The 19,507-nt window shown below is 44.0% G+C and overlaps 1 protein-coding gene and 1 pseudogene across 2 annotated transcripts; one reads left to right on the top strand and one right to left on the bottom strand.

Moving 5' to 3' along the window:
- The first annotated feature begins 941 nt into the window (after window positions 1–941).
- Window positions 942–3,144, top strand: LOC129017732 (CMT1A duplicated region transcript 15 protein-like protein). 2 transcript variants are annotated; one of them, XM_054458411.1, is made up of 4 exons: window positions 942–1,088; window positions 1,343–1,425; window positions 2,005–2,240; window positions 2,381–3,138. In XM_054458411.1, the coding sequence occupies exons 1-4, from the start codon at window positions 1,074–1,076 to the stop codon at window positions 2,959–2,961; spliced, it is 915 nt and encodes a 304-aa protein (XP_054314386.1). In that variant the 5' UTR covers window positions 942–1,073; the 3' UTR covers window positions 2,962–3,138. The 2 variants fall into 2 exon arrangements, with proteins under 2 accessions (XP_054314386.1, XP_054314387.1); XM_054458412.2 differs by lacking the exon at window positions 942–1,088 and having other exon boundaries at window positions 1,215–2,240; window positions 2,381–3,144.
- A 2,841-nt stretch (window positions 3,145–5,985) lies between these two features.
- Window positions 5,986–18,295, bottom strand: LOC129016788 (zinc finger SWIM domain-containing protein 5-like; annotated as a pseudogene).
- Between the last annotated feature and the right edge of the window lie 1,212 nt (window positions 18,296–19,507).

The following is a 19,507-nucleotide window of genomic DNA, read 5'->3' as shown; positions in this document are numbered from 1 at the left end:
ACCCAATGCCTATACCTGCATTGTATCTTGGAAGTCACTAACTTGCTTTTGATTTCACAGGCTCATAGGTGGAAGGGACTTGCCTTGTCTCAGATGAGACTTTGAACTTGGACTTTTGGGTTAATGCTGGAATGAGTTAAGACTTTGGGGGACTGTTGGGAAGGCATAATTGGTTTTGAAATGTGTAACGGGCATGAGATTTGGGAGGGGCCAGCAGCAGAATGATATGGTTTGGCTCTGTGTCCCCACCTAAATCTCATCTTGAATTTTAATCCCCATGTGTCAAGGGAGGGACCTGGTGGGAGGTGATTGGATCATGGGGGCGGTTTGCCCCATGCTGTTCTCATGATAGTGAGTGAGTTTTCATGAGGTCTGATGATTTTATAAGTCACAGTTTCCCCTGCTCTCCCCTGTCTCCTGCTGTCTTGTGAAGAAATTGCCTGCTTCCGCTTTGCCTTCCATCATGATTGTAAGTTCCCTGAGGCCTTCGCAGCCATGCAGAACTCTGAGCCAATTAAACCTCTTTTGCTTATAAATTACCCAGTCTCAGGCATTCTTTAGAGCAGTGTGAAAATGAACTAATATACATGAATTCAAATGATAATACTTAAGAGACTCATGTTCGAAGGATAACAGGAGCAGTTTTAGAACAAAACTAAAATGAAGGATCTAAAGTGCTGTACTGGGTTCTCTTGACTTACCCAGTGAGCAATGTTATGACCTTGGGCAAGCCCCTTTACATTGTGCAATGTGGAATTGAAATGTGATGGTGGATGGAATCTTGTCTTGAACCTAATTCTATGGGAAGCATTTAATATTTCATCATGACATATGTTTGTTGTAGGCATTTGGTGCTTACCTTTTATTACCTCATGCAAGTATTTTGCTAAGAGGGGTTCCATTTGTTTGTGGTGTTTGGTTTGTTTGCTTGCTTGTTTTTTAGAGAGACAGGGTCTCATTCTGTCAGCTAGGCTGGAATTCAGTGTTGTGATCCTCACCCACTGCAGCCTTGAACTCCTGGGTTGAAGCGATCCTCCCACCTCAGCCTCCTGAATAGCTGGGACTGCAGGCACATGCCACCATGCCTGGTAAATTTTTTAATTTTTTTTTAGGAGATGGGGTCTCACTATATTGCCCAAGCTGGTCTCAAACTGTTGGCCTCTAGTGATCCTCCCACCTTGGGTTCCCAAACAGGTGGGATTACAGATGTGAGCCACTGTACCCAGGCAAAAGATAACTTTGGAACACCAACTGAAAATGTTACTTACAATGAATCCTATATCCTCATTCTCATTTACTTATTTGGATGGAGTTTCCTGAAATTTGTCTCACTATCATCTAGGATCCTTTTTCTTTCTCCAACTGGGAGATTGTGTCTGGTTTGGAAACTGCAAGCCCTGCTCAGGAAAAGGGAAAAGACCCAAGGTACACACCCAGTCCCCAGGTGATCATCAGGCCCAGGTGAAAACTCAGGGCTTAGGTGCACATCCGGCCTTAAGTGGACACCCAGGCCCCAGGTGATCACCAGTCCCCAGGTGGACACAAGGCCTTAGGTGAACAACAAGACCTGGTAGGCCATCAGGCCCCAGCTGGATACAGTCCCCAGGTGAACACAAGGCCCCCAGAGGGACATAGGCCCAAGGCAGACATCAGGCCCTAGGTGGACATCAGGCCTGAGGACATCCGGCCCCTGGTGAACATCAGGCACAGGTGTCCAAACAGGCCCTGGGTGGACATAACTGTGGACAGGTAAGGAGTTGACCTGGGGGGAGGGTGAGCAGTCAGCAGCCCAGTGGAGTCCTGAGTAGGTCTTAAGGAAGGAGGGGGCCGAGGGGACAGAACCTTAAAGAAGCGACCTCACTTCCTTGATGATGACACACACGAACAGAACTTAGAACTCTGGTAACCAGGTGCCCATATCCTAGAGTCAGTGCCGTAACCAGCTCACTTGGTGGGAGACGCTCAAGAGAGCAAGATGTTCTCATGTTGCCTCCCCACTTCGAGAGGTTGCTGCTTCAGGAATGGCAGGAGTGACAGCCTTTTCCGACGATGCCAAAGAAGGATCATCCCTCACCCCAGACGCCTGTGGCCCTTTGTAAGAAGGCGCACCCAGGTACCACGGGGCAGCCCGGGGCAGGTCCTAGCAGGCCAGGCCACACCAGAGATCCCATCGGGGCTGCATCTGCACATTGTCCCTGTCCAGGAGGAGATTCAGGAGCCCATGGAGGCACAGACAGATGGTGAGGTGGCTGCAGCCTGGAAGACTTTGCAGGGGTGGTGCTTTTGGGCTGGAATTCCTTTGAATTCAGTGAGGTTGTCTCTGTGTTTGGAAATTCCAGTGGAAAGTGACTGATGCTGGTGACCCTTTCTCCATTTTCAGCTCCTGGTCAATATGCAGAAATAGCAACACCTGCGGCACCAGCTGTAGAGCCAGAGCCAGCATGGGAAGAGCCCCCTCCAGAGAGAGTGCTGGAGCTGGAGGGAGCTCCAGCCAAGGACCAGATCAAGGAGGATCTGCCTGAAATCATGGCACCTACTGTAGCCACTGGCCTTAACCCTGGAGCTGAAAGCGTGGGTGGAGAGAGAAGTGGGAGGGAAGGGGTGACTAGCACAGCTTCAGCCAGCAGCTCCCATGCTGCCCCTCATCCTGGGCATGGTGGCAAACATGGAGGTGGGGACCAGGGCATTCAAACTGGACGACTGTACGTTGCTGGAAAGGAGCTTCTCTCATTCATTAGAATCACAGCCCTGCTGCTGCAGGGCCTGTTTGTTGTGCTAATACTGCTGGGATATATCCTTGAGCAGAAGGTGCTCAAAAGCATTAAAAGAAGGCTGGGAAGAAGAGTTCCAGTAGCTCCTCCTGCTCTCAGATGCAATCTCCTCTGCCAGGCATGGATGCGTGTCTGCAACTGGGCATCCAGGCTGTTTGCCCCTAATGTGCTGCCCCGAACGGGCTCTTAACAGGTGGGCAGGGGTTGGGGGACCAGGAGGTGGCTCCAAAGGGTACAACAAGGAAAGCTTTTAAAGACAGCTGTTGTGCCCCAGGCTCTCCATGCCACCACCTGCCCTACCATTTATTAATAGTGTTAGAATTACAAGTTTATGAAATGAAATATAAATAAAGTTTGATTTCTGAAACTTCTCACCTTTTTGAACTCCCTAATATTAGATGGTGTTTTTGAGGCTATCCTGAAAATCTCTGATAGTTGTGTCTTTTGTTGTGGTTGTTTGTGTGACTGAATTACCATCGAGTCAACTGTTATTGGAAACTTTTCAGGTATGGCTTTTAGAAGACCTTGACCCACTCTTGCCTGTTTTGACTCTCTGGTTTATTGTGGAAAGAGGGAAGATGTAGGCTCATGTCTCCAGCAGATCAATCACCTTTTGCCATCAAGGATTTGGCATCAGAGTTTCCAAGAATTATGTGTGCAAGTTGACATGCTGGTACTTTAGCTAATCTGGGTGTCAAAACAGAATGCCATAGACTAGGTAGCACAGAAAATTGATTTCTCACAGTTCTGTAGATGGTAAAATCCAAGGTCAAATGGTCAGCAGATTCCGTGTCTGCAGAGGGCTGGTTTCCTGGTTCAGAGACAGCCATTTTTTTACTGTGTGTTTACAGTGACAGAAGGGATGAGGGAGCTCTCTGCGGTCCCCTTGATAGGGGCACCAATTCCATTCATGAGGTCCCTGCCTTCATGAACTTTATCACCTTCCAAGGCCCCACCCCCAAATACTATCACATAGAATTCAACACATGAATTTGAGGAGGACAATAACATTTGCTCTACAGAATCAGGTCACCCCGAGCCATATGCACTCACAGGAAATCTATAATCTTCTATTAAGTATTTGCTGGTCCCCTCTGGGGATTGTCTAAACAAAATTGTCTAAACAAAAATTTAGACAATTTTTGTTTTCTTTAAGAAAAATGATCTTTCATGTGATCCATGGTTTATTCATAGAAAAGCACTGTGAGTTCACACATTTGCTAAAAAGAAGGGCAATTGTGATACAAAAATGAGAGTGACCTCTCTCTCTCACTTCTCTCTCTCTTTAACCAACCCAATGGGCTGAGACATTGTAGGGGCTCTTGGCTGGGCAGTAGGACTTGAGTAGCCATGAATGGCAAATACAACTTCTTGGTCAGTTTGGAGTAGAAAAGGTGACAGTTTGTCAACAAAAGAAAAAGTAAAGCAGATGGGGAAGTTCTTATTTCGCATTCTAGCTATACCACCACTTCTTTATCAAACTCCACCCCCAACTCAGGATCTAACACATAAAAGAGTAAACACGAAGGCACTGGTAACCAACTGACTCTTCTGAATGTCCTTGCTGTCTCCTCCAACAATTCCAGGCTGAGCATAGGGGTCGGGAAGGTAGCAGGAACATGACGATACACTGTGGAGGGCAGCCAGGGCTAAGACAGGGCTGCTCACTAGGGCTAGAAATTAGGAAGGGAGAGGCTAAGTGCAGACCAGCCCTAGCCTCCAAGTCAGCAAGCATTGGACTGTGACAAAAGCAGGCAGAGGAAGCTTGAGGTAGAAAGGCAGGGGAAGAAAGCAAGTATGGGGTGAGAAGGGAACTGTGCAGTGAAAGCATCCAATCTGATGGCAGAGGGAGACCGGTGCTTAGAAGCTCATTTGGTGAGAGAGAATGAATAGAGGAGGCACAGAGATGGGGAACAAACATTTAACTAGTGAGAGAGATTGAAGACGACTGCGAAGAGAAACCTCGCAAAAAGGACACATTCATGCAGATCCTCAAAGATGAACATGCAGTCATCCCTACATGTAGAAATACGCTCAGTTACACATATAAAATCACAGATGCATGGAGAGCAAGCATACACACAGACACATATTTCTACACATGCACTCATGTGTGCCCAGATACACACACACTAAACATGCAAAACATGACAGCATTTACACATAGATATGCACCCTCACATGTACACAAATGTTACATCCTCACACAGAGACCCACAGTCCAGTGTGCACGTATCCACACAGGTACACAGCCATAGAACTGACATACATACACATCAACATATAATGTGCACATACAGACAGGCATGCGCAGATATATCTATGCACATAGACACATGTACTCAGTCATACAGATACACACACTCTCTAACACAAAGGTGACCAGTGTCGATGAATATTGTGAGCTCCGTGGCTTCCCAGACCTTCATCTTTTCCCTGCAGTTGTTTCAAAGGTGCTCAGCAGACTCCTGGCGAGGCTGTGTGAGGCAGGGGCAGGAGCTTCAGAGTCCTCACAGCTTTGTGAAGCAAAAGTCTGAGTCCAGTCCTGGCCTCTGCCACTCACCCACCACTGGGCTATTAATGTCCTGTCTGTAGGTGAGAGATTCTGCATAGACTAATCTTGGGATTTTTTCTAACTGGCCATTTTTCTCCTTGGCACCCCCACTATCCCACTGGTAATGGCATACACTCTGCAAGGGAAACCTGAGAAATGGTTGTGAGTCTCCTCAGACAATAAGCATATCCTCCCACCCACAGCTACCTCAAGCGCCCATCAAATCAGAACCAGAATTATAAATACTTATGACTTTAGATTAATTGGCAACACATATACTATAGTATTTACAGTATCATAAATGCATCTATTTCTCTGGTTAAGCAATCTCTGAGATGGAACAGTGTTCTGTGTTTGCCAGTGGAGACAGGGCCAATGCCCAGGACACGCAGGACATGGGGCAGAAGGTGGCATATTGTGGAGGTTTCTGGTCGATTTGCAGGGCCCACTTCCTCCATCAGCAGTGGGCTGTAGTGAGAAGCTTGCAAAGGTATGCATATCGACTAGAGTTGGACTCCCCCATCCTTAGCCCCGTGGTCCTTTGGCCTCAGCCACAGGTGCTCAGAGTCCTCTCAGTGTGGACAAATGTTTCAGTGTTTTTGGCCTGACCTGATACTACCTGGGGACCCAGGCTGCTGGGCCAGTGAGCTATCTGCTTTCTCAGCCAAAGGGCTCTCGAACCAGCAGCATCAGCTTTTTCTTGCCTTTGTAGATCTGTTTGTGGTTGTTGATGAACAGGGCAAATTGCAGGTAGCCATCCTAGGGCAGCAGGGGGGTCTCCCGAGCCTTGCTTAGAAACTCAATGAACTGTCCATACTGGCAATGGCTAATGTGTGTTAGGTGTAGTGTGTGGTGTTGATGTAAGCATTGCATCAGCAACTGGTGCCATGGAGCTCTGTCAGTGGAGATGAGCTTTCCAGAGCTGCGGCGGCCTGAGGTGCTGGCCAGGCCAGGTGCAGTCACCTTGCAGCCTTGCACACAGGATATCTGAAAGCACCATGGCAATGTGCACACTCTTCATCACCAGGGGGATGAGAACTGCCAGCTCATTCTTGCCCAGAGAGTGGCTGAGGGCACAAACCCAGAGCACATCATTGATGGCTGGGTGGGTATCCTGGTTATGAGCCAGGTTAAGATGGCTCATGGCCAATGAGGCCAGCTTGAAGGCATGGAGCACATAGCCACGGAGCTCCACATAGCAGGCAATGGTGAACAGCTGTGAATGGGTCATGCCACCGGCAGCAGCCTCAGTGGCAATCTGGCAGGCTGCCTCAAAGGCAATGTGGTCTTTCTCACAGAGTGTAAGGGCTGACAGGGCACAGCTCTGTGGATGCTTCATAGCACACTGCAGGGCCAGTGTGCAAGCACAGCTAGCCAGTTCCTCCCGCTGTGGATAGTCAAGACTGAGGCACAGGATAGTGGTGTGGGATATGGCTGTGGCAGCTACAATACTAGCAGCCTCAGTATGGGTGAAGAGTGTGTACCAGCTCTGCAAGATGCTCCCTGGGGCCCGCACACCTGTCAGGGAGAGCCTGAGGTCAGCCGTGGCCATCTGGGTCCTGATTCAGGTCGGCCCAGATTACCATGTGGGGTTTGAACTTGGCCTACAGAGATAAGTTCTCCCTCCTCCTCGGCAACCTTGAGATGATCTGAGGCAAACCAGGGAAAGGGAAGCCTCCCAGATGGCCAAACCTTGTTTAGGGTCTCTTCCTATCTCTTCCTTCCCCAGGTCAGAGGGTTGAAGGTTTCTGCAGGTGCTCTTAGCCCCTCACAAGGATGGAGCAGTAGAGTCTGAGGTTTGCTTGCCCCGAGGCCAGGGTTGCAGATCTGCCAGGGGTTCTAGCTGAACTGGGGCCTCTCAGGGTAGAATCTTGTGCTGGGGCTTTGGGCTTTAGAAACAGTCCTGAGCCTCCAAGCTGTCTGGGGTTTCTCACAAGCATGGACAGGGACGGGGACCAAACCACCAGGCCCACTACCTCCCAAGGGCACACTTGAGCATTGGCAGCTGAAAATTCATTCCCTTAGACTTGTCTCTGATGAGAGGGTCAAAGTGCTGCTGACATCAGCATATGGTTGGTTTAAGCAGTGAGGACAGAACTTGGGCTGGCTGAACAGAGGCCATCTTCTCCCACCAGCAGCCCCATCCTTTCTTAGGCCATCAGGAATAGGAATATGAGAGCTCCAAGGATTCGTTGTCCTGTCCCAAGAGTAGAGTATAGAAACTCCTTTCCTGTGGGGGTAGAGGGAGGTGGGCTATACTCATTTCTGAAGCACAGGTCACCAACCATCGTACCATCTCTCCGCGTCTCCAGTTAAGGGATGATAAGGTCATCTCATCACCTGTAACCCAGCTTCCAGGGCCACGTTGAGCAGGGTGCTGTCAGTACTACTGTTAGTGGGAGCAGCAATCTTGAACGCATTTTGGGCCACTTTGAAGATGAGGGGGGAAGAATGAATGTGCTTCTGCATTGCTCCCAGAATTGTTAAGAGCCTCAAAGTGTCTCCTTTGGCAGCAGTCAGCACGGTGGAGGCCAGTTCCCACCGCTGTGATTCCAAGTGTCCAAGCGTGAACCAGGGAGGATAATGGCTGGGCACCAGAGACACCATATGGTGAGTGAGGGACATGTCACCTGCACAACATGAATTTTCTAAAACAGGTAACCTTATGACACGTAAGCCTAATTTACAGGTGGGGTCTGGATCGTGAGACAGCAGAGCTGAGAACAAATACTTGGCAGAGATATGCATGGAAACACTCTCTCGGTGGATGACTTCTCCCAGATCCCTGAAAGGGCCCCCTTCCAGCAGCAAGATGCACTATTTTTGGAATGTTTGCACTGGGTCATCATCCAATTGCTGTTCTTGGAGTTGGCTGAGGAGCTGTTCCTCATTACGGCACAACTTGTCCTGTGCATAGGAGACTTCAGGCATTACCCTCTGTGACCCAGGCCCATGGATGCAGCCTCCAGGGACAATGACAAGTAGGACTCACTGCTGTTTGGGGAGCTTACAGCCACAGGTACATGTTGGTACACAGGGGGTCTGCTTTCATTCATATCTAGATAGCCGTCATCATTCAGGAGGCAGGTCTCAGTCAAAGTTAGAAAGAGGCAGCCGATGGGATCCAGGGGGTGGCCAACCGAGCCTTCCAGGTTTGTGATGGTTGTGGTTCCTCTCTGCAGCACTTGTTTCTTCTGATGCTTGTAGATTTTCAGGTGCCACTGCTGCTGAACCTCAGAGTATTAATAATGGCCACTGTGAGTCTGAGGGCCTCTTTTGGATAACCATGGGAATGTGGGGCATCAACCCGAGCACAGGATGTGGCACATGCTGAAACCACAGTGGCTGGCCTTGGGAATTAAAGAATAGTCTTGGCTGGGCATGGTGGCTCGTGCCTGTAATCCCAGCATTTTGGGAGGCCAAGGTGGGCGGATCATGAGGTCAGGAGATCAAGACCATCCTGGCCAACATGGAGAAACCCCGTCTCTACTGAAAATAGAAACAATTTAGCTGGGCATGGTGGTGGGCCCCTATAGTCCCAGCTACTCATGAGGCTGAGGCAAGAGAGTCATATGAACCTGGGAAGCGGAGCTTGGACTGAGCCGAGATCATGCTACTGCACTCCAGCCTGGGCGACAGAGCGAGACTCCATCTCAAAAACAAACAAACAAACAAACAAACAAAAAATATTAGCTTGGCATGGGGGCACATGCCTGTAATCCCAGCTATTCGGGAGGCTGAGGCAAGAGAATTGCTTGAACCTGGGAGGTGGAGGTTGCAGTGAGCCCAGATCGCCCCACTGCACTCCAGCCTGGCAACAGAGCTACTTGATTCTGTCTCAAAAAAAAAAAAAAAAAAAAAAATTGCACAGATCCCTGAAAATATGATTATATACATTTTCTTTTTTGTTTTGTTTTGTTTTGGCTTGGTTTTTTGTGATGAAGTTTCACTCTTGCACCCAGCCTGGAGCAGTGGTGCGTTCTTGGCTCACTGCAACATCCGCCTCCCGGGTTCAAGCCATTCTCCCACCTCAGCCTTTCAACCAAGTAGCTACTTTTTTTTTTTTTTTTTTTTTGAGAGGGAGCTTTGCTCTTGTCGCCCAGGCTGGAGTGCAATGGTAAGTTCTTGGCTCACTGCAACATCCAACTCCAGGCTTCAAGAGATTCTCCCACCTCAGCCTCCTGAGTAGCTGGGATTACAGGCTCCCACCAGCAAGCCCGGCTAATTTTTTTGTATTTTTAGTAGAGATGGGGTTTCATGATGTTAGCCAGGCTAGTCTCAAACTCCTGACCTCAAGTGATCCACTCGCCTTGGCCTCCCAAAGTGCTGGGATGGCAAGCATGAGCCACTGTGCCCAGCCTGATTGTATACATTTTCAATAAACATATATGAAAATGGTCTCAGGCATTTTAATAATTAGAAGACCAAAATCAATGAAAATGTAATAACATTACCCACTAACCAGAATATATAAAAGAAAGACTGACAAAATCAGGTGTTGGAAAGGACATCTAATTAGAATGCTCTTAAACTTGTGGTTGGGTTGTGTATTAGTCAAAAAAACTTTGGAATTAAAAAACTTAATTGATAAATTGTATGTATTTGTGGTGTACCACATTGTACATATATACACACACAGACACGCATTGTAGAATAGCTGAATCTGTATGTATGTATATAGCCACAGACATACATTGTAGAATGGCTAAATCAAGCTACCTAGCATATCAGTTAGCTTAGAATCTTATCTTTTTTTTAAATTTTTTTATTTTTAGATGGAGTCTCCCTCTGTCACCCAGGCTAGAGTGCAATGGTGCAATCTTGGCTCACTGCAACCTCTGCCTCCCAGGTTCAAGTGATTCTCCTACCTCAGTCTCCTGAGTGGCTGGGATTACAGGTGCCTGCCACCACACTTGGCTAATTTTTGTATTTTTAGTAGAGATAGGGTTTCACCATCTTGGCCAGGCTGGTCTCAAACTCCTGACCTCAAGTGATCCTCCTGCCTTGGCTTCCCAAAGTGCTGGGATTACAGGCATGAGCCACTGCACCGGGCCTCTTTCTTTTATTTCTTAACCTAAAGCAGAACTTCCTAGTGTATATGAGTTGGAAGGATTCTTTTTTACATTAAAACATTTCATAAATTTCTACACAATAGTAGTTGTACTTTCATCCAGTCTACAGATAGTATTAAATAATGTAAAGAGTAACTTACCTCCCATCTTAAGTCATGAAGCTTAGGAATCACATACGATCTAGAGAATGAATAAAATGGGTCATAGAAGCTATGACTGGGAGAAATGGTATTATAAAGTATATCTGGGATGAGTGTGCATTTTATTTTGTGATTTGGTTGAGGTTTTTTATAGACTTGGAGACCTTTCGTTTCTTTGTATTGTTGCTATATGTAATTAAAATTGATATTAACCAGTAGTACTGACAAGAATTGCTTTTGTTGACAGTACTTTTAAATGACTAGATTTTTTTCTTGAAAGCACTGTGTAACTAACTACAAAATAAAATTGTTTTCCATCTATGAATTCTTGTGGGAATAAGACCATTTAAAGCTGCTTTTGCCATTATGATATAAGTTAATGCACTTTGGCAATAATGTATTAGTTGCTCAAACATTGTCTGGACACAATTAATGTAGATCCCAGAAGTGTTTGTTAGGACCCAAGAGTAGTTTATGTGTCAGGAATTTCTTCTTAAATGATTAAATATAAAAGTATGCTAGGTATAGATTATTATATTTAATCTATATTTGTGACCTTTTTCTTTTATGTGCAGTTTCTGTGAAAAGAGCTTTTAAAGCAACTGTTCCAAATAGAATGCTACTATCTCTGCACCTCCATTGACTTCCTTTCTGTAAAGCCTCAGGTTGGCTGTACTGGAGATCATTTGCTTTCCAAATTACCATCTGATGGCAAAGAAGTACCACTGGTGGTGCCAAAGTTTAAGTTATTTTATATTCAACCCAGGACACAAAGGAACTCCTTCACCTCTGGAAGAACTTTAAGGCAAACAAAAAAAAGCATTTAAAAATCAATATGTAGCATTTAAATGCTGTTACTTTCTCTTTTATATCTTTTTTTTTTTTTTTTTTGAGACAGAGTCTTGTTCTGTCACCAGGCTGGAGTGCAGTGGGGCAAACTCGGCTCACTGCAACCTCCGCCTCCCAGGTTCAAGTGATTATCCTGCCTCAACCTCCCAAGTAGCTGGGACTACAGGCATGCACCACCAGGCCTAGCTAATTTTTATAGTTTCAGTAGAGATGGGGTTTCACCATGTTGGTCAGAATGGTCTCGATCTCTTGACCTCATGATCTGCCTGCCTTGGCCTTCCAAAGTGCTGGGATTACAGGTGTGAGCCACTGCACCCGGCCAATTTGGACTTTTTTAAAGAAATAATATATAATTGGCCATCCATATCCATGGGTTCCACATCTGTAGATTTAACCAACTGCAGATCAAAAATATTCAGAAAAAAATGATGGTTGTACTGTACATGTACAGCCTTTTTTCTTTGCATTTTTTCCTGAATGATACAATACAACAACTATCTCAATACGATTTACATTGTATTAGGTATTATAAGTAATCAAGAGATGATTTAAAGCATATGGGAGGATGTGTGTAGGTTATATGCAAATATTACACCATTTATATAAGGGACTTGAGTATTTATGGATTTTGGTATCCAAGGAGGGTCCTGGAACCAATCCCCCACATATACTGAGGGATAACTGTAATAATAATACCTCAGTTATCTTTCACATATCTAGAATGAAAGAGAAAGGAATTATTTTGTATTTCATTAGTAAACATAGAAAACATGTCTCTTATCTATTATTTTCTAATATTTGGTGCAATGAAAAATAGGGAAACAATCAAGTAGTCCTTTTCCTTCCCTGCTTTCTCCACCAGTCTATACTTCCCAGTCTAAATAGTTACTTGAATAAGGTAGATCCATTGGCTGAATTTGGCTGATGAAGCCAAAGGATTAATAGAGAGAAGATGAAACAACATGTAGTTCTTGTTTTTTAAAGAACAATTTGTCTTAGCCCATTGAAACACCATAAGCCACAATGGCTTTTTTCCCCTCAAAATTTTATTAGAAAAATTTCAGGTCAGGTGCGGTGGCTTACACCTGTAATCCCAACACTTTGGGAGGCTGAGGCAGGTGGATTATGAGGTCAGGGGTTTGAGACCAGCCTGACCAACATGGGGAAACCCCATCTCTACTAAAAATACAAAAATTAGCTGGGCGTGGTGGTGGGTGCCTATAATCCCAGCTACTCAGAAGGCTGAGGCAGGAGAATTGCATGAACCCAGGAGGTGGAGGTTGCAGTGAGCTGAGATCACGCCACTGCACTCCAGCCTGGGTGACAGAGTGAGAATGCGTCTCAAAAAAAAAAAAAAAAAAAAGGAAAAGAAATATTTCAAACATCCAGGAAAGTAAAACACTTAATAGCAAATACCCGTATGTCTTCCACATGGATTCTGCCATTAACATTACTTACTACACTTGCTTTATCAAATATCCATCCTCCAATGCATTCTTCTATCCATTATTAATCCTCCTTTTGGGGGGAATGAATTTCAGAGTAAATTGAAGACACCAATAAATATTTCCTTCTAAATACTTAAACATATACATCATTTACTGGACTTCAACAATCTCTTTACAGTTTTCTTCTGACATCAATTTTATGCACAATGAGCTCTGCAAGTGAATGTTTGTTGAATTTTGTGTATATTTGTGAATTTTAAGTGTATATTTATTAAATATTGACAAACGTATGGTGGTATAATACAAATCTCTATGAAGATCTACAGTATTTGTCCAAATATGTTTTGTCTTATCCCCTCTCTTTTCTTCTTCTGGGATTCCAATCAGGGAAATAGGTATATGTTGGACCTTTTGATATGGTTCTGTGGGTCTCTGAGACTGTTTTTTTCTAGTATCTTTTTTCTCTCTTCTTTAGAGTCAATAATATTGATCTTTTTTCAAGTTCACTGTCTCTTCTTCTGTTATCTTCATTCTGCAGTTAAGCCTATCGATGAATTTTTTATTTAGACATTGCATTTTTTTAGTTCTAGAGTTTACAGTTCGTTGTTATAGTTTTCCTCTACTGCAATTTCTGATTTTTACATTATTGTAAACCGATTTTCTTTCATGTATGTGAGCTTTAAAATCTTTTTCTGCTAATTTCAGCATCTGGGATCTGGGTTTGAATTCTGTGGATTGTCTTTCTTCTTGAAAAGGGATCACATTTTCTTGTTTCTTTGGAGTAATTTGGGGTTGGATTCTTGGTATCAGTATAAAAAATATTGAATGTTACGCTGTGGAGACTCTAGGTTCAGTTACATTCCTCTGAGAAGGTTCCTTCCTCCCTCCCTCTCTTCTTTCCTCCCTCCCTTCCTCCTTCCCTTTCTCCTTTCCTTCCTGATATGGTTTGGATGTTTGTCCCCTCTATATCTCATGTGATTCCCAATGTTGGAGGTGGGGCCTGATGGGAGGTGATTGGATCACGGGGCAGATCCCTCATGAATGGCTTAGCACCATCATCTTGATTCAAAGTGAGTTTCTCGCTCTGAGTTCCTGTGAGATCTGCTTGTTTAAAAGAGCATGGCACCTCTGCTGTGCATCTCTTGCTCCTGCTGTGACCAGGTGATGTGCCTGCTCCCCCTTTGACTCTGGCCATGAGTGTAAGCTTCCTGAGGCCCTTACGAGAAGCAGATGCTGGCACTATGCTTCCTGTGCACTCTGCAAAACTGTGAGCAAATGAAACCACATTTTTTTATAAATTACCCAGCTTCAAGTATTCATTTATAATAAGATGCAAACAGCCTAACACAACTCTCTCCCTTTCTTTCCTTTCTTTCTTCCTCCCTTCTGCCAGACAAGTAAGTTGGTTGGACTTAAACTACAAATTTTGTCTTGGGTGGTAGTTCAGAGATCAGCCAGATATTTGAACAGGCTTTATTTACAGAATTTGGGAATCTCTCCTTTCCAGGAATCCCCACCTTACTTTTCTGCAGCTCTGATTTCCCTGAACTCTACCCTGTGGTTCTTCAGGCCAGAAAGACTGAGTTTTCTATTGGAGCTTTACATAACCTGTGTGGTGCCAACTTTGATGTGTACTCAGGCTAAAAGTCATTAAAAACAGATAACTCACTTTGTGCCATTACCTTTTTCCCAAGAGTCAACTGCTGGCCGGATCTGTATTACTTTTCTTTACTCTTCCTTGCTTAAAGGATTTTTATTTGCTTGTTTTGTTTTAGTTTTGGTCTAGAGTTTATTGTTACCTGCAAGAGAGTTGGGTCTGGCAGGAGTGATTATTTTTTTAATTTTAATTTTAATTTTAATTTTTTTGTTTTGAGACAGAGTTTCACTTTGTCACTCAGGCTGGAGTGCAGTGGCGTGGTCTGGGCCCCCTGCAATTTCCACCTCCTGGGTTCAAAGAATTCTTGTGCCTCAGCCTCCAGAGTAGCTGGGACAACAGGCACACACCACCACGCCCAGCTAATTTTTGTAATTTTTAAGTGTAGAGATGGGGTTTCACCACGTTGGCCCGGCTAGTCTCCAATTTCTGTCCTCAAGCAGTTCACTCACCTTGGCTTCCCAAAGTGCTGGGATTACAGACGTGAACCACTGTTCCCCGCCAAATTTTCATTACTTAAAGAAAGAAGAAAATATGGACCCAGTGTCCTGCCTACCATCTTATTTTGTACATATCAATAGTACTTCTCAAAAAACAGTTTTTGAAAGTTCTGGCTCACAGATTGCCCAATCAATTGATCTCTGTCTTTTTTTCATACTTGTTAACAATGTTGGGATCAAGCCATGCAGCCTTGTAATCTGTTTTATCCACATAATATATTGTGACCATTTCATGTTTGTTGCTTTTTGATGACTTCATAGTATTTCTTCATATGGATTTACCATAATTCGTCCAAAAAATTTTCTATTTTTAGGTAATTTTGAGTTTTTAATGTATTATTGTTATCAGAAAAAAGGTAAGAAATATCTTCCTGGCAATATGTGATAGCTTTTCTTATGTTCTTCACGTCACACTCATCAAAAAGCATTGCCTTTTAAGTTGAATGAGGGAGAAATTGGTTAACTCTTAAATTATAGGCTATGTATTAGAGAGAAAATTACTTTTATTAGAGTCAAGAAAGTAAGGTGGTACCTCATTATAAAGAAGCTAAATATGTGTATATATGTATGCATACATATGTGAATAATGGGTTGAGATAGAGAAGATTTTGAGAGGATAGGGCAGACTGCTATCAATGACTAATATTGTCTTTCAAGAATAGTCATGAATCATTTAACAATGGGGATATGTTCTGAGAAATGTGTTGCTAAGCTATTCCATCATTGCATGGACAGTATAGAGGCACTTAACACAAACCTAGATGGTTTAGCCTACTAAACACTTAGGCTATATGGATATAGCCTAAGCTGTCACATATTGTAGCTCCTAGACTACAGACCTATATAGTATGTTACTATACTGAATACTGTAGGCAGTTATAACACAATGGAAAGTGTTAGTGTATCTAAATATATCTCAGCATAGAAAAGGTACAGTAAAAATATGGTATAAAAGATGATACACCTTCTATTAGTCCATTTTCACACTGCTGATAAAGACATGCCTGAGACTGGGTAATTTATGATGAAAAGAGGTTTAATGGGTTCACAATTCCATGTGGCTGGAGAGGTCTCACAACAATGGTGGAAGGCGAAAGGCACATCTTACATGGCAGCAGGTGAGAGAGAATGAGAGGGAAGCCAAAGGGGAAGCCTCTTATAAAACCATCAGATCTTGTGAGACTTATTCACTACTACAAGAACAGTATGGGGAAAACTGGCCCCATGACTCCATTATCTCCTACCACGTCCCTCCCACAACATGTGGGAATTCTGGGAGCAACAACTCAAGATGAGATTTGGGTGGGACACAGCCAAACCATATCATTCTTCCCCAGTCCCTCCCAAATCTCATGTCCTCACATTTGAAAACCAATCATACCTTCCCAACAGTCCCCCAAAGTCTTAACTCATTTCATCATTAACTTAAATGTCCACAGTCCAGTCTCATCTGAGACAAGGCAAGTCCCTTCCACCTATGAGCCTGCAAAATCAAAAGTGAGTTAGTTACTTCCTAGATACAGAGGGGGTAAAGGCATTGGATAAATACACCATTCCAAATGGGAGAAATTGGTCAAAATGAAGGCGCTAAAGGCCCCATGCAAGTCCGAAGTCCAGGGGGGGAGTAAAATCTTTTTTTTTTTTTTTTTTTTTTGTGAGATGGAGTCTCACTCTGTCACCCAGGCTGGAGTTCAGTGGTGCGATCTCGGCTCACTGCAAGCTCCATCTCCCAGGTTCATGCCATTCTCCTGCCTCAGCCTCCTGAGTAGCTGGGACTACAGGTGCCCACCACCACACCTGGCTAATTTTTTGTATTTTTAGTAGAGATGGGGTTTCACTGTGTTAGCCAGGATGGTCTCAATCTCCTGACCTCGTGATCCACCTGCCTCAGCCTCCCAAAGTCCTGGAATTACAGGTGTGAGCCACTGCACCCGGCCAGGGCAGTCAAATCTTAAAGCACCAAATCCATCTCCTTTGACTCCATGTCTTGCATCCAGGTCACACTGATGCAAGAGGTGCGTTCTCATGGTCTTGGGCAGCTCCACCCATGTAGCTTTGCTCCTGGCTGCTTTCATGGGCTGGTGTTGAGTCTCTGTGGCTTTTCTAGATGCACAGTGCAAGCTGTTGGTGAATCTACCATTCTGGAGTCTGGAAGATGGTGGCTCTCACAGCTCCACTAAGGCAGTGCCCCAGTGGGGACTCTGTGTTTGGTCTTCAACTTCACCTTTCCCTTCTGCACTGCCCTAGCAGAGGTTCTCTATGAGGCCCCTACCCCTACAGCAAACATCTGCCTGGACATCCAGGCATTTCTGCACATTCTCTGAAATCTAAGCAGAGGTTCCCAAACCTCAATTTTTGACTTCTGTGTACCCACAGGCTCAACACCACATGGAAGCTGCCAAGGCTTGGGGCTTGCACCCTCTGAAGCCATGGCCCAAGTCATACCTTGGTCTCTTTTGTCCATGGCTAGAGTGGCTGAGATGTCCCTAGGCCGCACACAGCAGGGGGGCCCTAGGCCCAGCCCACAGACCCATTTTTTCCTCCTAGGCCTCTGGGCCCATGATGGGAGGGGCTGCTGCAAAGGTCTTTGACATGCCCTGGAGACATTTTCCCCATTGTCTTGGTGATTAACATTTGGCTGCTTGTCATTTATGCAAATTTCTGCAGCTGGCTTGAATTTCTCCTCAGAAAATGGGTTTTTTTATTTTCTATTGCATTGTCAGGCTGCAAATTTTTTGGACTTCTGTCCCCTGTTTCTGTTTCAAAACTGAGTGCTTTTAACAGCACCCAAATTACCTCTTGAATGCTTTGTTGCTTAGAAATTTCTTCTGCCAGACACCCTCAATTATCTCCCTCAACTTCAAGGTTCCACAAATTTCTAGGGCAGGGACAAAATGCCACCAATCTCTTTGCTAAAACATAGCAAGAGTTGCTTTTACTTCATTTCCCAACAAATTCCTTATCTCCATCTAAGATCATCTCAGCCTGGATTTTATTGTCCACATGATTATCAGCATTTTGGTGAAAGCCATTCAGCCAGTCTCTAGGAAGTTCCAAACTTTCCCACATCTTCCTGTCTTCTTCTGAGCCCTACAAACAGTTCCAGACTCAGGCTGTTATCCAAGTCCAAAATCACTTTCACATTTTTGGGTATCTTTATAGCAGCACCCCACTCCTGGCACCAATTTACTGTATTACTCCTTTTTCATGATGCTGATAAAGACATACCCGGGACTGGGTAATTTATGATGCAAAAGATGTTTTATGGACTCACTGTTCCACTTGGCTGGTGAGGCCTCACAATCATGGTGGAAGGTGAAAGGCACATATTACATGGTGACAGGCAAGACAGAATGAGTGCCAAGTGAAAGGGGATACCCCTTATAAAACCATCAGATCATGTGAGACTTATTCATTACCACAAGAACAGTGTGGGGGAAACTGCCTCCCTGATTCAATTATCTCCCACTGGCTCCTCCCACAACACTTGGGAATTATGGCAGCCACAGTTGAAGATGAGATTTGGATAGAAACACAGTCAACCCATATCACACTTGTTTTGGGCATTTACCATGAATGGAGCTTGCAGGGCTGTAAGTTGTTTTGGGTGAGTCAGTGAGTAAGTAATGAATGAATGGGAAGCCTAGGACATTACTGTATGTATACTATTGTGGACTTTATAAACACTCTACACTTAGGACACACTAAATTTATTGAATATATTTTTGTTCCTTCAATAATAAATCTTAGCTTACTATAACTTTCTTACTTTATAATCCTTTAAATATTCTTAAACTTTTTGACTCTTTTGTAATAACACTTGGCTTAAAACACCAAACAACAGTGTGCAGCTATCCAAAAATACTTTCTGTATGTCCTGACTGTACAAGCTTTTTTTCTATTAAAAATTTCTTTTTTTTACTTTTTAAACATTTTTGTTAAAAACTAAGACCCAAACATACACATTAGCCTAGGCCTACATATCTTGATGACAACCATTGTGATGTCACTAGGCGATAGGAACTTTTCAGCTTCATTATATTCTTATGGCACCACTGTCGTATATGTGGTCCATAGTTAACCACAACATTGTTATATGGAGAATTATGATATTTAAACCTTTGAAGAATTTAGTTTTATGTCTATACTAGTCCCAATGTGATCACTAACCTTGAAAGGAATTTGAGCTATGTTTTATCCTTTTTAAATTATGAGATACAATACACATAGAAAAATCCACAAAACAGAAATATACAGCTCAGTGATTTATTACAAAGTGGAACACCTGTGTAGGTATCACCCAGGTAAAGAAAGAGTATTACTAGTAACCCAATAGCCTCTCTCTTTTTCTTTGCCTTTCAGTCATTCTAGAATAATCAGTATCACAATTATTATAATCATAACTCTTGCTTTTCTTCAACCACCAACTTGACTTCTGTTTCCATAAATGACTTTTGCCTGTTGTTGTTTTGTTTTGTTTTGTTTTTCTTTTTTTTTGAGGCAGAGTCTCGCTCTGTTG

This window comes from Pongo pygmaeus, chromosome 19 (genome assembly GCF_028885625.2).
Source record: "Pongo pygmaeus isolate AG05252 chromosome 19, NHGRI_mPonPyg2-v2.0_pri, whole genome shotgun sequence".
NCBI classification, from domain to species: domain Eukaryota; kingdom Metazoa; phylum Chordata; class Mammalia; order Primates; family Hominidae; genus Pongo; species Pongo pygmaeus.
The sequence above is the reverse complement of the archived record's forward strand: the minus strand, read 5'-3'. Positions and strand labels throughout refer to the sequence as shown.

What these genes read in the sequence shown, in the direction of transcription:
- LOC129017732 (XM_054458411.1), top strand. An exon ending in GAAAAGGGAAAAGACCCAAG is followed by an intron (nt 1,426 to 2,004) that starts GTACACACCCAG and finishes CCCCACTTCGAG; the next exon opens with AGGTTGCTGCTTCAGGAATG. An exon ending in CATGGAGGCACAGACAGATG is followed by an intron (nt 2,241 to 2,380) that starts GTGAGGTGGCTG and finishes CTCCATTTTCAG; the next exon opens with CTCCTGGTCAATATGCAGAA.